The sequence below is a fragment of the Macrotis lagotis genome, chromosome 1, assembly GCF_037893015.1.
Source record: "Macrotis lagotis isolate mMagLag1 chromosome 1, bilby.v1.9.chrom.fasta, whole genome shotgun sequence".
Classification (NCBI taxonomy): domain Eukaryota; kingdom Metazoa; phylum Chordata; class Mammalia; order Peramelemorphia; family Peramelidae; genus Macrotis; species Macrotis lagotis.
The window spans coordinates 285,170,809-285,187,940 of record NC_133658.1 but is presented as its reverse complement, the minus strand read 5'-3'; the positions used below and the strand labels follow the sequence as shown (position 1 = coordinate 285,187,940).

The window sequence follows — 17,132 nt, the reverse complement described above, 5'->3', positions numbered from 1 at the left end:
CCTTCAACCAAAATACTACCTTGTGTAGAAGTGGATTCATCAGTCACCATTTTTGAGTCCAGATACTCAGCTAACTCTGAATCAATTAATCAACCTACAAGCACTTATTTCGTTTATTTTGTACTAGGCCCTGTGCTGTGTTGAGGAAGAAGCCAAAAGTGTCCCTGCCTTTGAAGAGTATAAAAAAGGAGACAATATGGACATATATAAGCATATACAAGACACATATATAAGATAACCTTGAATGGGAAAACTGAAGACTGGGAGTAAGGGGAACCAGGAAAGGCCTCCTGTAGAAAAGAGGTCTTTGCACTGATTTTTTTCAGGAAATTAGGGATTCTAAGAGGCACATTTCAAGCATAGAAGATGGCCAGTGCAGACACAGAGAAGAGGGGTGTTGTGTGTGAGTAGAAACAACTAAGCCAATATGGATGGATTGTAGAGTGTACGAAGGGAAAGATTGCATATGAAGACAAGGTAAGACAGGTCCAGGTTATTGAGGAGCCTTATGTGCCTGAGGAGTTTGTGTTTGATCCTAGATGTTATAGGTTCAAATAGGGTCAAAAATAATAGAATCACTATTAAATAAGAGTGTAACAAAGTCAGACTTGAACTCTAGGGAAGTCACTTTGGTGGTCATGTGGAAATTGGGTTGGGATACAGAAAGATGTGGAATAGGGAGACTTAATAAAACACTATTGCAAAAGTTCAAACAGGATGTGATGAGGGCCTCGACTAGGGTGATGATGGCTGTATGAGTGAAAATGAGGAGACATATAGGAGATAATGTTGTAGAGATTTTAAAAATTTTTCAACTGATTGGATATGTGGGGTGTATGAGAGTAAGAAGCTGAGGGCTAATTGCACAACTGTGTGATTAGAAGGTTGATTCTCTGGACAGTAACAGATATGTTTGAAAAAGGGTATGTATGGGGGAGAAATAATGTGTTCTGTTTTTGGTAGTGTTGATTTTGAGAAGCCCATAAGACATACAGTTCAAAATATTCAATAGGCAACTCAAAATGCAGAACTGAAGTTTAGAAGAGAAATCAGGACTGGAGATATAGATTTTTTTAAGTCATCTGCAAAGAGATGATAATTGAATCTGTGATAGCTGATGAGGTCACCAAGTGAGAGAATAGAGAACAAATAGAAGAGAGTCAAGAACAGTCTTGGAGTACTTCCACAGTTAGTGGATATGATATAGTTTAATAATCCATTAAAGGAGATATTTAAAAAAAAAAGAAGTGGTTAAATAAGGTGGAAAGCAAGAGAAAGTGAAATCATTAATACCTGGAGGGGAGAGTGTCTAGGAAATGTCAAATACTGAAGAGAAAAGATTGCTTAAGGATGTGAATTAAGGAAAAGTTAGTAGATCTAGCACTTAAGAGATAACCAGCAACTCCAAGCAAGTGGTTTCAGTTCAGTGAAGAAGTCAGGAACCAGATTGCAGAGAGATTGGAAGAGAATAAGAGGAGAGGAAGTAGAGATACCTGGTACAGATATTTTTTTTTTAATGTGACAGAGAAAGGGAAGTGAGATATGGTTTTATAGCTAGTGGAGATGGTAGGATCTGGTGAAGTTCTAATTGCATCACTAATCTAGTTTGTATTTCTCCTCTTTGTCTCAAAGAATATCATGGTAAACTGCCAAATGCCTTGCTGAAGGTCAAGGAATAATAATGGTCTATCCTTGGTCTTGAAGAATGACAGCATTTGACTAGAAAGAGAAAAAGGAGAGGGAATAGTAAACAATGAGGTCTTCAATTTTATTTTCAAGATAACTGTAGGGGCAGCTAGGTGGCACAGTGGGCAGAGCCTCGGCTTTGGAGTCAGGAGGACCTGAGTTCAAATGTGACCTCAGACACTCAAGAATGTCCTAGCTGTATAACCTTGGGCAAGTCATTTAACCCCATTGCCTTGCAAAAATAAAACAACACCCCAAAATTACTGTAGTCAGTTGAGGGGTTCATTATACTTCCCTCACATACTCTTAGGCTCTATCTAGATCCATAGATTTCAAAAAGGAAAAATCTTTTCATTCAAACTTAGAAAAATACATGCTGCCTATCAATGATGTGATCAATAGCTGCAAATCTGCCCAAATGAGAGCTGGAGTATCTGAGTCATTTTGATCCTCCTAAGATGGACAGGAGCCAGGCTAATGGGAGAAGGAACAGGGAGAATGGAGATCTCAGACTACAATCAGGTCTTGTCACGGGTCTCTAATGGCTGGAAGACAGAGTGAAGTTGATGACTTTTCTAAGTTCTGCCTCCCTTAAATCCAATTCACATGCAAGTCAAGACATCACCTTCATGATGTCATTGCTCCTCTTTGAGAACAAAGGAACAACATACATAGTAGAGTGATTTGTTCCTTCCAGATCTGAAGGCCTGTGCTAAGTTCTTCTAAGTCAATAAACTGACCTTAAAATATTAACTAAACTATTCTTGAGATGTTTTAAAAGGCAGCAACTGGGGGAATAGTATGATACAACCCAATGGAAAAATCTAAAAAATTATTTTTCAAAGAAAAACACTAGTAGCAGTACCCAAACAACAACAATCACCACAACAGCAAACCAAGCCACTGGAATTCCATGATTTTTAATAGATGAATATTACTAGAAAATTATTTTGGCTGTATTAGTTTATGAAGTGTACAATGGATATTTTTTTCATAGCTCTTTTATTTAGCAAATCCAAATCAGACTCACACTGTGAAGCAAAGGATAAATTTCCACCAAAGAGCCAAATGTAAAGGAGAAAGTTAGTGAATGTGTATCTGTAAAACAAAACAAAACAAAAGCTCTTTGTTTCCAGTAAGAAAAGGTGTATGAATTTGATATAGATTTGTACCCTCATTGGAGAGTAAGTTTGCTGGTCTCTTCTCCAGAGGAGTTGTTAAGTGAGCACCCTTTTTTCTTTGGGAGTACTATGGTGGTATTTGGGGACAGTGAACATTTCTTTCCCTGAACCTTTCCCTGCATAAATTGCCCCATGGGCAGTGGCAACAACTTCTGAAATAATCTGAGTCCCACCCAGGGCTCCCCATTCTAATTCCTACTTTCATTCTCTCTGCTAGAGTAGATTCAATCAGACAACCACCTCCTAATCCAGTTCTAGTACAGTATGAAAAGCACCAGATTTTCAGAGTCAGGTGACCTGAGTTCTAATCCTACTTCTGACCTGTATAACTTTAGAACTAGCCATTGAGAAGGTTCCTTTCTGAGTCTCAATTTCCTCTCCTGTGAAACTGAGAAGATTGGGATAGATGGAATTTTTACCATCTTAATATACCCTGAGGTTCAGTAAAATATTTCAGTTCTCTATTGCTGGTCATTCTGGTCCAAGCAGCCTTAATGGTGGGCTCTCTTCATGGATCCGAAGGTAAGGAACTAGGGGATGAAAAGAAAAAGAAACAAGGAGCAGTAGAAGGAAAGAGTAAGGTTAAAAAAATAACATAGGTTCTGAGAAGTAGGAACTTTTGTAGTAAAAGCTGGAGACTGATAAATATTTGCTGCAGATTGGTATCTGTCTAAGGACTGGAAGTTAGTTCAAATTCTGCTTTAACTAATTTTCTAGTTCTGTGACACTGGGCAAGTCATATAACTTCTGTGGGTCTTAGTTCCTCATCTGTAATAGAAGTGAATTAGATGACCTCCAAGGTCTGTTTTTTTCCCCTCTCTAAGCCTATGATTCTATGAAAACCCTGAAGTAGATGACCTCTAAAGGCCCCTTCTAACCTTTCTATGATCCTGCTGTTCTTTCAACAGTTCTGAGACCTATGGGAAACTGGAGTGAGGAATCCATAGATAATCCACACTCCAATAACTTGAGAGCAGAGCTCTTTTGGGGATTGAGAAGGTTGGAATGGGGAACCCTTTTGTTAGGGCAGGCAAGTTCTTTGCATCTCTTTGCAAGGTTACTTTTAGACAGGGAGTTTTGCTCTGAATTACCTGTGCTACCAGTCTGAGGAGACTGGGCTTGCTATACAAGTTTGATTATTCTCATTTCTCCCTCCTGCCAGAGATGATGCCGAAGCTTCTACAGTTGCACTGTCTCCAGAGTTAAGAGCGTGGGGGTTCTTAGAATTTTCCCTCTGACAGAGACAAGGAGAGAGAACCTGGCAGGCAAGGTCTCGGAATGGGAGCAAATGATCTTGCTAATTGGGAGAACACGTGCCAAGTCCACTGTTCAGACACACTGAACAAGAGGAATGAGGGTGGAGAAAGGACTGGGTTGCTTTTTTTTAAAAGGCCTTTTTCCCCCCTCTGAGTGTATATCCTACCCCTATCCCTACCCCGCCCCCTCCCTGAAAACGATATCATTTTTAGATTGATGCCTTGAAAGCCACTCTCTTGGGGGGGGGGGGAGGTAGAAAAGGGGGAGTTAAAGGGGAGGAGGAGTGGCCTGCCAGGAGTTTTGTTTTGGTTGTAATAAAAGCCAAAGGAGTGCTGAGTTTAAACACGGGCAGCTGCTGGCGGGGCCCTGTTGGTTAGCTTTTTCAGTCTAGGTTCAGGAATCCTGCAGCTGTGGTATCTGGGACTTCTGGAACTAGAGATGCCGGCAAGTTCTCTCTCCCCACTGCCAGAATGAGGTGCTGGTGGGGAAGTGAAGAAATTGGTTTTTAGTTGTATCTCTGGCTTCCCATAGTGCTAGCTTTCCCAGAGCTCAGAATTATAGATTCAGAGAGACAGGGGACTGGAGGAAATTATCTGGTCTGACCCTTTCATTTTACAGATTAGGAAATGGAGGCTCAGAGATGGATAAATCTATTTATCTCAAGTTACCTTGGAGATCCTTGAGGGCATTGGGTGTTTTTTTTTTTTTGCCTCTTTTTGTACTTTGGTACATAGTAGTTCCTTCATAAATTCTGCTTGCCATTTAGTAAGAGACCTGAAATTCGAATCTGAGTCTCCTGCATCTAAACCCAATGTTTCTGCCACTGACCTGCCTCTCTTTGAAGTTGGCAATCCTGGTATGCTAAGATTTAAGACTAGGAGACCCTGGGTCCTGCCACATCTGGCCACTGAAAGTGTGAACCCCTAGACAGGGAATGTCTGACAATCATGATCCCCTCTACCCTCAGACAGGACACTACATTTCTCAGTGCCTCAGTTTTCCCATCTGTAACATTAGACTGATAATTCCTATCTGATCTACCTGGGAGTATACTGTTAGGAGTGTGAAAGTGCTATGTAAACAATAAAGTGTCATTCAAATGTTCAGGCTTACTCATTATGATGATAATGATTAGAGCATTTGTTTTAAATGTTATCTCTTAATGGTGGGGATAGGAAGCAGTGAGCCAGTCATTCATGTATCTCTTGCTTGGCTGCTGCCCCTCTGCCTCTGAATTGCCTCCATTATTGCTTGAGGAGGCTGAGGAACATAGTCTTTGATTTGGGAAAACAGTTTTTCTCTGTAGGAAGCTAGCTGAAGGAAACTATGATAGTCCTAAAAATTGGTCTATTAATCTAACTTTTGTAAGTTGACTTACGTTTTTAAGTGTGCTGTTACAGAAAATGATCCCTTGACAAGTTTTACCACAAAACACATGATTAACACGAATGTATCACATTTTACTCATCTTGATTGTCCACATGTTTCTTTAAATAATAGTAGACATTTTAGATATCTTTTTTCACATATTATCTTGTTTGATTTCACAACAATCCTCTGAGTTAGGTGCTATATTATTATTCCCATTTTATAGTTGAGGAAACTGAGGCTCAATGAGGTTAAGGTATGGTCATACAGCTAATAAATTTGTCTGAAGTGAGATCTGAATCCAGATCTAGCTGACTCCAAGTTTAGCATTTTATTTAGCACTACCCTATGGCTGCCAGAAAAACAAGTTAGCAGGCCTAGAACTTTCTGGGTCATTCTATTTAGAAGTGAGAGAGAAGCACTGAATGTCAGAAGGAGTAACCAGAGTGAGTTGATAGTTTTTGGAGAAGTACAAATGAATGCATAAGTAAAAGCATGCATTAAGGATTTGGGATCCTCTCTCTTAAGTAACCCTGTATGTTACACATCTTTGGGCCCAGGAATCCTCTTAATAATAGCATCTGTATAAGGACTTTTAGCTCCTCTCAAGTGTTCCATCATTCTTTTCTAAGAACCCTTTGACATTAGATGCCATTATTATTCTCATTTTAAAAACGAGGAAATTAAGGCAGGCAGAAGTTATGACTTGCCCAGTCACCCCAAAATTCGATGTATATATCAATTTTTAGGATTATCAAGGTCTTCTTAAGCTAGTGAATTTTTTAGTCTGGATTTGAATTCAGGTCTTCCTGACTTTTAGTTCTGTTTCAACTCTGGTTCAACTATGTTGTACTATATATGTATATGTGTGTGTGTGTGTGTGTGTGTGTGTGTGTGTGTATCTTGTGTTCTAAGATTTTTTTTTTTTTGCAACTATGACTTTATTTTTGTACTCTTACTAACCCTTCTTCGGCTAGCAAAGCTTATTCTATGTTCAGTTTTCTAAAATTTCCTTTTAACTCTGACATCCTATGATCCACATCTTTCCAGTCATGCCACTCTACGCCTAAGCATCGCCTGCTGTATTCTCACCCTAAAGGAGAGAACTTTTTTGACTTAGGAGCCTATTTTTTTTCTCCATATTTCCCAACCAGGTGTTAATCTTGATGAGTAACAATGGGAAAGTTTCGATATTCCCCCTGGGGCTGCTTGGTATCTTTTGTGTGGTCTGTTAGGAGGTGCCATCATATTGTCAACTAGTTTGGCAGGGATCTTAGAGGGGAAAAGAAAACAAAATATGATTGAAATTTTCCACCCCCCCCAATCCAGAATAATCACTTTTACAATTATAAGGGATTTTGCTTATTTTTACAGAAGAGGAAACTGAGGCCCAAAGTAGCGAAGGGACTTGTTAAAGCAGTCATCTCTGCAGCAGCACCCCCCTCCCCTTTTGCTCTTCTAATTCTTGTCTTTTTTCTTTTCTTCGGTGGGCGCGGGGTCGCCCCGCACGACTCTCCGAAGCAGCAACGCCGCATGCCCTCCCCGGCGCCAGGGGTAAACGAGTTAGCTTCCACGTGAGTTAGAAATCTGCCTCGGCCGCGGCTCTAAGCGGGCCCTCTAAGGAGGGGGCCGGGGCGGGGGTTAAGCCGAAGCCCAAACACCCCCCCGCGCCCCCGGCCCGGCCCCCGGCTCGCCCCGGCGGAGCGGCCGCGCCAGGCGCGGAAGCCGGGCCAGGGCGTCTGGGTGGCTGCGCTCGCTCGGGCTCGGGGAGCGAGGCTCGGGCCGGGCGCTGCTCCCCGGCGCCGGCCGTCACAGTCCCCCTCGCCGGGTTCCCCTTTGCACTGCAGCTCCAGTAGTTGGGAGTAGAGACACACACAGAGACACAAGTAGTTTACATTGTTGGGTGACTTTTGCAACAACTCCCCCTGCCTTGGCCTTAGCACACCGGCACTGGATTTGCTATCTCCCTCGTCCTCGCTATTACTATTACCGCTTTCATTTTTTTTGAAGGCCCCAGAGCCGGGAGCCCCCGCCGCGAGGCTCCCCCTGCCCCTCTCCTTTTTTATTTTCGCTTTGTTGGCTGCTGTTTTCTCCCCCGACCTCTGGCATGAGTTAGCCACCAGATATGGACACCAAACATTTCCTGCCGCTGGGTGAGTTGCTCGGGTTCTCGCTGCATTTTGGAAAACGTAGGGGAATTGCCGGGCCGGGACCGAGGGGAGAGGCGGGGTAGGGGGTAGGCTTGGTTTTTTTTTTTTTTTAAGGGGGGGAATGGAGCGGGAGGAAGGAATCTGGGGGAGACCCAAGTACGGCGCAGGCTGGGGAGGAGACGCGAGAAGAGCGCCCCGAGTCCCGAGCGGCCGGAGCCGCGGAAGGGGCGATCGGGGCCCGGCTTGGTCCGTGTGCCCGGCTCGGTCCGGGGACGCGCCGGCGCTTGAGCCGCTCCGGGGCGCGTGTGGGGGGCCGGCAGCCCGCGCCGCCCCCCGGGTGTGTGTGTGTGAGCTTGGCGAGGGGGCGCGGGTTCGTGGCAGCCGCGGCCGGAGCTGGTGTGCAGACGGCGACCCTGGAGAAGGGGTGCAAGTTGCGGGGATTGGCTAAACGCACACAGCCCCCTCCCCCAGTCGTAGACACCCCCCAAACCGGGCAGCCACTCGACGGGAGGGGGTTAGATTAGGGGTGCATGCAGAGGGGGGGCGGAAGAGAAAAGTAACTGGAGCTGAGCACCTCCTGGGGAGCCCCAGCGCGCTCGGGCGTCCTGGGGTCCCCCTACCCTTAGCACACAGCCAAACTTTGTCTTTGAGGCTGGCCTCGACTTGGAGCAAAGGTTTACGTGATCCGAAGGAGCTTTTCTGAGTTGTAAAAAGAGGCCCCAGAGCCGTCAGGATTGGCGGGTGCCGGCTCCCCACTCTGCTCAGCCCCTTCCCCGGGCCCGGGAGGAGGGTGGGCTTCCCCGGCTAAAAGTGTCTGCCTTCCCCCAAGGATCATTTCATGCTAGTTTGAGGTCCGGGGTGGTGGGGGGAAATGGGGTTTAGAGGTTGCGGGTTGGACCGACTTGGTTGGCACCCCAACATCAAATGCTAAATCTGGTTTGACTTGAACCTCCCCCCCCCCCCCCCAATCTGCCTTTTCTCTTTCTCTGCGTTTCCCTCCTTTGGAGGCAGCCTTTGTAGTGAGAGGTCTGGCAGAGATGAATGGGCCTGCCTGGGTTAAAGGTGATGCATGGATACATTTACGATCCAGTAGAGCTTTCCAAAGGTGAGGGATTCCCGGAGAAGCCCCCCCCCCCCCCCCCGGGCCGGGCCTGGGGACGGCTGCCGTGGCCTCCCGCGCCCACGGCCCGGGGCGGAGAGTGGGAGCCGGGCGTGCGAAGCTGCCTCCTCTCTCGGGGCCAGCCCGGAGTGTGCTGTGCCTCCCGGCTCCCCGACAGTGACACAGGACTGCCAGAATAACATGGAGGACTAACTTAGAGCAACAAAAGCCAGGAAACCCAGAGCCCGAGCTTCTGCCCAGACCACGATCTGCCTCTCTCCCGACCGCTCGCCTGCCGGTCTGCCTCCCGGGCCGGGGAGGCTGCTCCCGTGGGCCCTACCTAGGAGCCGGCGGCTCACTGACGCGAGTTCTCCCCAGTCCCGGCTGCAGCCCGTTGCATCAGACCCTCCCGCCCCCCTCCCCGAGACCTACAAGGAAAACAACAACCACCACCACCACGGAACAAACCAGAAAACAACCCCGTCTGTTGTGGTTTTGATGAATGGAAATCTAAAAGGAAAACTTCAGTGAGGGTGAAATTAGAAACAAACCTGCCCCCAAGAAACAGGGAAGGATAAAACATGAATAGAATCTTGGATGCACCTACCCAGTGCATGGGACCATTGGAACTAGCCAGAAAGCCAGGGAGATCTGCCTTGTGGACTGGCTATTGATCTGGTCGAAAACTGATTGGAACTGACCATGGGTGGTAATGTGTGGATAGGAACAGGTTTTTATGGCCAGACCGAGAGAAGGGAGGCAGTAAACTAAGCCCAACTAATACTGTGCTCTGGAGGTATCATTCCCCAAGATCCTGATTGTCTCGAGTCTAACAACCACTCTTTTTCTTTACTGAATGTACATTTGCAATGTTGTGTGTGTGTGTGTGTGTGTTTGTGTGTGTGTGTAGGTGGGGAAAGAGGGAGTAAAAGGGTTTGTGAGGGATGCGATTTGAAAATGAATGGCTGAGAAAATATTGAGGAGTGATAACTATAGCCAGGCTGACAGGAAAAAAATTTCTGCCTGAAGTTAATTAAAAGTTAATTAAAACAGTTGATTGATAATGAAGATCCTGGATCTTCTCTCCCTGGTGAAAAATTGAGGTAGTTTGTTGACGATACAATAATAACTTAAGTGCCCTTCTGTCTCCCCCACAGTGCAATGTTTCACATTGTTGGGGGGAGGTGTGGGAGAGAAGCCATATACTTATAAATGAAGAGGTGATGTAAGCAGCATCTCTTTACCCCAAAAGGTACTATTCACATTTAAGGCACAAGTGGCTGCCAAAGGTAAGGTGGGGTAAAATTAGGAATGGGCCTGCCAGTGACTCTTTGCTGTTTTTGAGGTGGTGAACCAGCCTTGGGGAGAATCCTTCATGCCTTAGCTTGGGGCTTTCTTTGGAGAGAAGAGCTGGATTTGTAGTTGTGGCTTAGTTTTTCCCATAAAAAAAAAGTTGGCAAGACCTGCTGAGTGATGTGATGTTTCCCCAAATCCTTGTTAAGGAGACTGTGTAACTATGATAAACAGAAAGTGTACATTGATCTCTCCCCAAATAGTATCAAAGTCTCAGAACTGTAAGAGGTCTTATAGGTCACAAGCTCAACTCCTTTCTTATCCAGTTCAGGACTCCCTCTGCAGTACCTGGGGGCGGGGCGGGGGGGGGGGGGGGGGAAGCATACTATTCAACCTTTACTTACATATAACTAGGGATGGAGAGAGTTCACTACGTTACAATGAAATCTGGTCAGTTTTCTGAAGTCTCTGTTTATTAAAATGTTATTCCTTAAAACTAACTGAAATTTGCTTCCCAGTCACTCCCCCATCTCACGCCCAGTTGTGTTCTTTAGAGATGCATAAAACAAGTACGCTCCCTGTTCCATGTTCATGTACATTGCTATATTGTCTCTGTCTCTGTCTCTGTCTCTCTGTCTCTGTCTCTCTCTCTCTGTCTCTCTCTCTGTCTCTGTCTCTCTCTCTCTCTCTCTCTCTCTCTCTCTCATTCTTGGAGAGTTGGATCCCTGGGTTTAATGTTACATGAGCTATTCTTTTCTCTCAAGAGACTAGAGACTAGGCAGATTTCTTCTCTGTTAGAACATCTCCCCCCCCCCCCCCATCCTGTTGACCCTGGTTTAAGTTAATTTTCTTTTTCCAGCCTAGCTTGGGCCAGGAAAGGGTAGTTGGTCAAGAGGCTAGTGATAGAAAGAAGTGTTTAGCATCCCTGGCTTTTCTGGGAGCAATGGACTCTGGCTAGACTTTATTTTTTCACCATTATAGCCTTGTATATATACAGAGCAGTAGGATTCTCTCAGAAGGATTGCATCTGTGAAAAGAATGCACTGTCTCTCTCCTTGGTTCTCAATGGTCCCAATGCTTCTGTTTATTTGGTTTTGCTCTCCTCTGGGCTGTCCTCTCTTCTCCCTTTAGCCCCTCTCCTTCTATCCGCCCTGTTTCTTCCACACCTCCAGCCTCCACTGGATAGCTTTATTATCACTTGCTGTGTTGTACTAGGACAGGTTCTTGTTTCTGAGAAGGTGGGAAGAGGATTAGAATTTGACAATTGAATTGTTCCCTTACTGAAAGAGATCTGCGGCGGGAGAAGTTTGGCTCTGATAGGCTGCCTTGTTCAAGGTCAGCCTCTCCAAAAAGGTTTGTCACTGAACAGAGGATCTCAATCAATGATTATAGAATGGGCAGAGCTAGAAGGGATCTCTTAATCCAACCCCATCACTTTTACATATAAGGGAATTGAGGCCCAACGATGGAACCTCAGATCACATAGCAGTTTAGTAGCAGAGATCTAATCTAATTTTTTTCCCCCTTCTTCAAAGAATTGGAGCTGGAAAAACCTGGAAAGAACCTCAAAGATCCATCTGATCAACTTCCTCATAAAGAAATTGAGAGACAAAAGAGGTGACTTGTCCAAGGTCATACTGGTTCATTATGAATTACTTTCACAGCTCTGGCCCTAAAGAGAGAAAAATAGGGAAATGTTCTTAAATTTAAGAAGGCCAAAATCCTGAATTCTCTGCCTGGCTCTCTGGTTGATCAGCTGTGTGATCTTGGGCACTTCTTTTTTCTTGGACTTAGTTTCTTCCTCTGCAAAGTAAAGTGATTGGACTAGATCAGAGGTTCCTGATCTTTTCAGGTCTTTTCACCTTATTCTCTCTCCTATTCCATAAGAAAGGAAGTAAATTCTAGGTTTTGTCAAAGGTCAGCCCATAAGAAAGATTCGTTTTAATAGGATAATAGTTTTTAAATTAATTTTTATTTGATAACATCATTTTATTGTTCAATTTACTAAATATTCTCTGTAACCCTGTGACAAGCTTCTCTTATTTGGGGATTGAGAGAAACCCCTGGACTTAATGTTTTGTTAATTTTTCACATTTCTTATCCTGACATCATGCAGTTTTGCTTGGCTATATGCCTTAAAGCCATTAAGGGTAGCCAGGAGCTTTTTGGGTGGGTAGTAGGTCCAGGACCCAAGGCTCCCCTCTGGGCAAACTGTTAATAGATGGGGGGGGGAGTTCTTGGGAAGCTGCTTTCACTGCTTGAAGTATCCCCTTGAGATTCAGAGAAAAAGCAAATGAAAGAGATGCACAACTTTAGAAAAGGCTTAGAGAATTTTGAAGCTTTTAAAAGAAAAAGATATTTTATAGCATATAAGGAAGGAGAGTGGGGAGCCTTCTGGAGTAGTGTGGAGATCAGGCCTTGGGGAGTGACTGGGCTCATCCTCCCCACTACTAATGCAACTTTATATTGACCTTTGGCACTGCCCTTAATCCTGATTTGGGATTCTGGCTGTGGCCAGGGTCCTGCTGTTGAATTTGAGTTGGGGGTTCTGCCAGCTCAGAACAGGTTCATTATGGGCAGACCCCTGGAGGAGAACAAGAGGCTTCGATTACTGGGTTTTTTTTTTTTTTTTTTTTTTTTTTTTTTTTTTTTTAGCTTGGGCCTGGCTCTGAAGTCATAGTAGGGTGGAAGGTACATTTAAACTGCTACTTCCCTAAACCCTTTTGTCAACAAAGGCTAATCCCTTCGGGGTGAGTGTCTGAGGGCTGGGGTTGTGACCAGTTATTGGTCCAGGGCCAGAGGCTGTGGGGAAGCCCCACCCTTCAACTTCTCACCCTTCCTTCCCCACCCTAAGGAGACTCAGAGAGGTTGAACTTCCCTGGATTTGATTTGTGAATCAGCTGTGTGACCCTGACCTAATCACTTCCTCTCTCTGGTCCTCAATTTCCCTTTCCCCTCGATCCAAATCAACTCAGCAATTATTAGATACCTTCTGTGTGTATAGTTCTGTGTACAGGAATACAAAGATTAAAAAAGTGGCATCTTTCTTTTGTCTAGGGGTGGGTGAAGGGGCTACTGATGGGGAGGCCTGGAATTGTCAAGGGCAATTTGATGAAGAGAACACTTAGGTGTGTGTGTGGTGGTGGTGGGGGGAGCGGTTATCAAAGAAAGGGTACTGGAGAAGATGGTCCTCGAGTTGAGCCTTGAAGGAAGAGAAGGATTTTGTCAGGTGAGGGATGAGCAGGTCAGTCAAGATGTTCTCAAAAGCCCTAAGATTGTGCCCAGAAGTTGCTGCAGTCTTAAACCGGTACAGGTTTAAGAATAAGGAGCTCTTGGAGGTGTATGCTGACCATCCCTTTTCATCAGCATTCTCCTGGAACCTGCTGTTATAAAGACCCAGCTTAGAAATGGAAATGCTTGCTGGATTGTATTTATGAATTGGGAGAAAAAATGTATTTGCTCTGGTGTGGTAGAAGTAGGGAGTGGCTGTTAGTGGGTTTTTCTATTTAACCATTTAAGGACAAATATTCACATGGCCCCTCTTCTTCCCCCCCAATCCAATATCAGAGCAATAGCATGAAGAATGAGAATGTATATTGGCACTGGGTCAGCTTTGGGAGCCTGAAATCTGACCAAGAGGTGTGATGATGTCATAGCTCCAGAGACCCAAATTAAAGCAAGTTCTGAAGCCTCCCAAAATAGCAGAGTCATGGTACTCTTTGGAGACAGGCCTGGCAGCTGAAGCTGGGGCCTGGACTCTATTTGTCACTTAGGCAATTTGTTTTGGTAAATACTGAGGGACCCAACTTTTTGATCTGCAGGAGTAATGTGGTTGGGGGGGGGTGGGTGAGAAAACTAGCTCCAAAGGAGAAGAACAAGGCTGGTAAGCTGCCTGCCTTTGTGTTTCCTTGGCTAACCCTGAACTTGCTAGGCTAGTGGTGACCTTGTCTATGGAAATAAGGTGGACTCCCCTGAGTAAGGCTCCCAACCCCATACTTGCTGAAACCTGTGTTTAGGACTTCTAAACCTTACCCAGGAAAGTAGAAATGGAATTCTGTTATCCAGGGCTCCTCTCATTGTTTGTACAGAAAATCCTGCTGTCCTGGCAAGTCAGCCTTTAGGAGACACAAGCTGGAACTAGCAGGAAATGTTGTTGAACAGAAACAAAGAATGAAGGGGGGGGGTCCCAAGTTTTCCTATTTTCAAGGTCTCCACAAGTTAATTTCTGAATGGTTCCTGTCTGTAATTCTCCCCTCCCTCCTTTCTTGATTCCTTATAATAATGCTGGAGAAAAATAGCATTTATCTCTATAGCTTTAGATGTATGTATGTATGTATGTATGTATGTATGTGTATATATATGTGTGTATATATATATATATATAGCACTTTAAAATTTATATAGCATATATATTATATAGCACTTTATATAAAGGAATCTATTGGATCTTCACAGTTGTCCTTTGGGATAGGTCTGGTGGAGATTATAATCCCTACTTGGCAGAGGAGGAAACTGGAGACAGGAAGACACTAGTTCAAATCCAGACCCAAGGCATTTCCTAATTGTGTAACCAGTCACTTAACCTCTGTCTGCCTCCAAATGAGGTATTATTCTAATTTATATATATATGTATGTGTGTTTGTGTGTGTGTGTGTATATATATTACATATTTATATGTATACAGGTTTATACACACAATATATAGCACTAACCTCCCAAGGTTATTGTGAGAATCAAAGGATATAATATTTATATAAAAAAATGAAAATTTTTTAAAAGATCCTTAACAAGTACCTGACCATAGTAAGGCACTAAAATGTTCATTTTCTTACCTGTTCCCTCTATCCTTCCATCCCTCCATCCCCACCCCACTTAGTTACAGAATGGATTAGTGATTGTATTGTGCTGTGGACTTTAAAACTCTATATGGCTCATCTCTATCTTCCTTAGGTTGGAGATGGAGGGCCAATGGTCATTTCTAGTGCCTCTTGAAGATTAGGGATTCCTCCTTGGGCCCCTACCTGATGACAACATTGTCTTCCATTTACAGACTGCTTTTCTGTTGGTGCTGTTGAAATCCTACCCATCCTTTAAGGCTAAGATTAATTATGCCTCCTCCAGGAAGTTTTATTGCCTGTCCCACCGAGTTTTGCATTCTATAAGGCATGTATACTGCCTTGTACTCCATTGCTTTATCCTTCTTAGATTTCTCAGTAGACCTCTAATCTGATTGTGACCCAAAACCATTCATCTCCTTCCTGGGAAGCAGCCCCCTTGGGGGACAGACCTCTCCAGGTATAGCCAGGTTGGCCTTGTAGAACACAAAGTCCATCAGTAGGGCTGTTTTCAGAACCTCTCTAGCGTGGTAGAACCTGAAAGAGTTTGTTCTGACCCTTTGGCATAGCCTCCAACAGCCCAGGGACCCCTCCACCAGAAGGGAGGCTTTACAGAGGGACTTTCTTAGAGGCTGTTTTCTGTATCTTTTATGGACTTGATGGACTGGGAACTGCTTGAAGACAGGAATCTAGGCTTTTGCTTTTAAAATATTCCAACCATATTCAACATAACAGAGGCTTAATAAATATATATTGAATTAAATTGAGTGGTACCCTTATTTATCTTAATTAAAGCTCAAAATAATTGTTAATTGGTGCTTTCCTCTCCCTGAAATTATCTTCCTGAAGCACCTTCTCTTCAGGTGTCTTCTCAGCAGGATGTGTTTTAACTTTCACTCTCCTATCTTCCTTAGTTTTCTCACTGTCAAATGAGGTTTTATCCTCATTTTATACACACACACACACACACACACACACACACACACACACATACATAAAAATTATAGCTCCTATCACCTAAGGTTATTGTGAGGATCAAATGATATAATATTTGTTTAAAAAAGATGAAAAGACATTTTTAAAAAGAAGTATTTAATGAACACCTAACAATCCATTCATTCAAAAAAAATATTTATTGAAAAACTTCAATAGCTAGAGTAGTGTGCTTGCAGGCAGAGGAAACCAGGGTAGAAAGGCCTTGTTCTCTCCTCCTTTGGGAATTCAAGAGTACTGTTTGGGGACGTGACAGGTATGCATACAACCCTAGTACCAGGACAGTGAGGTGTGTTTCAGTCTTTCTGTTAACAGAAACTGTACTTCCTCCAGAGAGGGACCAGGAAAGGTTTTCTGGAGGACGCAACATCCGTGTTAGGCCTTGAAAGAGAGACTTTAGTGCTCTGGTGACTCTGTGAGCTAGAGGAAGCCATATTCCAAGTTTAGGGAACCATGGTCATAGATAGAGAAGCAAGGAAGCATTGGATTTATTTTGGGGAAGAGCAGAAAGAATGTGACCTTTCAGTCAATTAATAAGCATTTATTCAATACTATGTATCAGATCCAATGTGAAGAGAAGTGCTTAAGCCAGGGAAGTTTTCTGAATAAGGGGCTGGAGTGCTGTTATATTAGGGAATTGTAATACAGTAGATAGAGCATCAGGCCTAGAGTCAAGAAGATTCATCTTCACATGAGTTCAAATCCAGCCCCAGATACATCTTAGCCATGTGACCCTGGACAAATTGCTGAACTCTGTTTACCTCAGTTTCCTCATTTGTAAAATGAGCTGGAGAAGGAAATGGCAAAACACTCTAATATCTTTGCCAAGAAAGCCCCAATAGGGTCCCAACTGAACAACTGATTGAAAAATGAACAAAACAACCAAACAGCAAAGTAATTTGGGAAAAAGAGCTAGATCTGGGTTTATGACCTAGCTCTGCCTAGGTGGGTGGTCTTGAAATTAGAGGACCTGAGTTCAAATTCAGCCTTAAGACACTTTCTCACTCTGAATAAGTCACTTAACCTCTTCCTGCTTCAATTTCCTCAATTCTTGGGGGATAAATAGTAGCATCCACCTACTAGGTTTATTGTGAGAATCAAATGATACAGTTGTTAAATAAAAAATCTTAGCATACTGTAGGGACTATATAAATACTTATTACCTTCCCTCACCCCACTTGTGTGTCTTTGGGAAAGTCACCTTCCTTTTCCTTAACCTCAGTTTTCTTTTTTGTAAAATAGTAACTGTCTCAGTGATAAAAGTACTTTG

The 17,132-nt window shown here is 43.9% G+C and overlaps 1 protein-coding gene across 4 annotated transcripts in view; it reads left to right on the top strand.

Moving 5' to 3' along the window:
* Positions 1–17,132, top strand: part of RXRA (retinoid X receptor alpha) — a 441,978-nt gene that overhangs the window by 150,796 nt on the left and 274,050 nt on the right. For 2 of the 4 annotated variants that reach the window (XM_074210742.1, XM_074210738.1), the window contains exon 1: positions 7,359–7,645. The exons of the other annotated variants lie outside the window; for them this stretch is intronic. In XM_074210742.1, coding sequence (XP_074066843.1) covers positions 7,618–7,645 — 28 coding nt within the window. In that variant the 5' untranslated portion in view covers positions 7,359–7,617. Of the gene's footprint in view, positions 1–7,358; positions 7,646–17,132 lie in introns of those variants that run through there. 4 annotated transcript variants of the gene reach the window in all.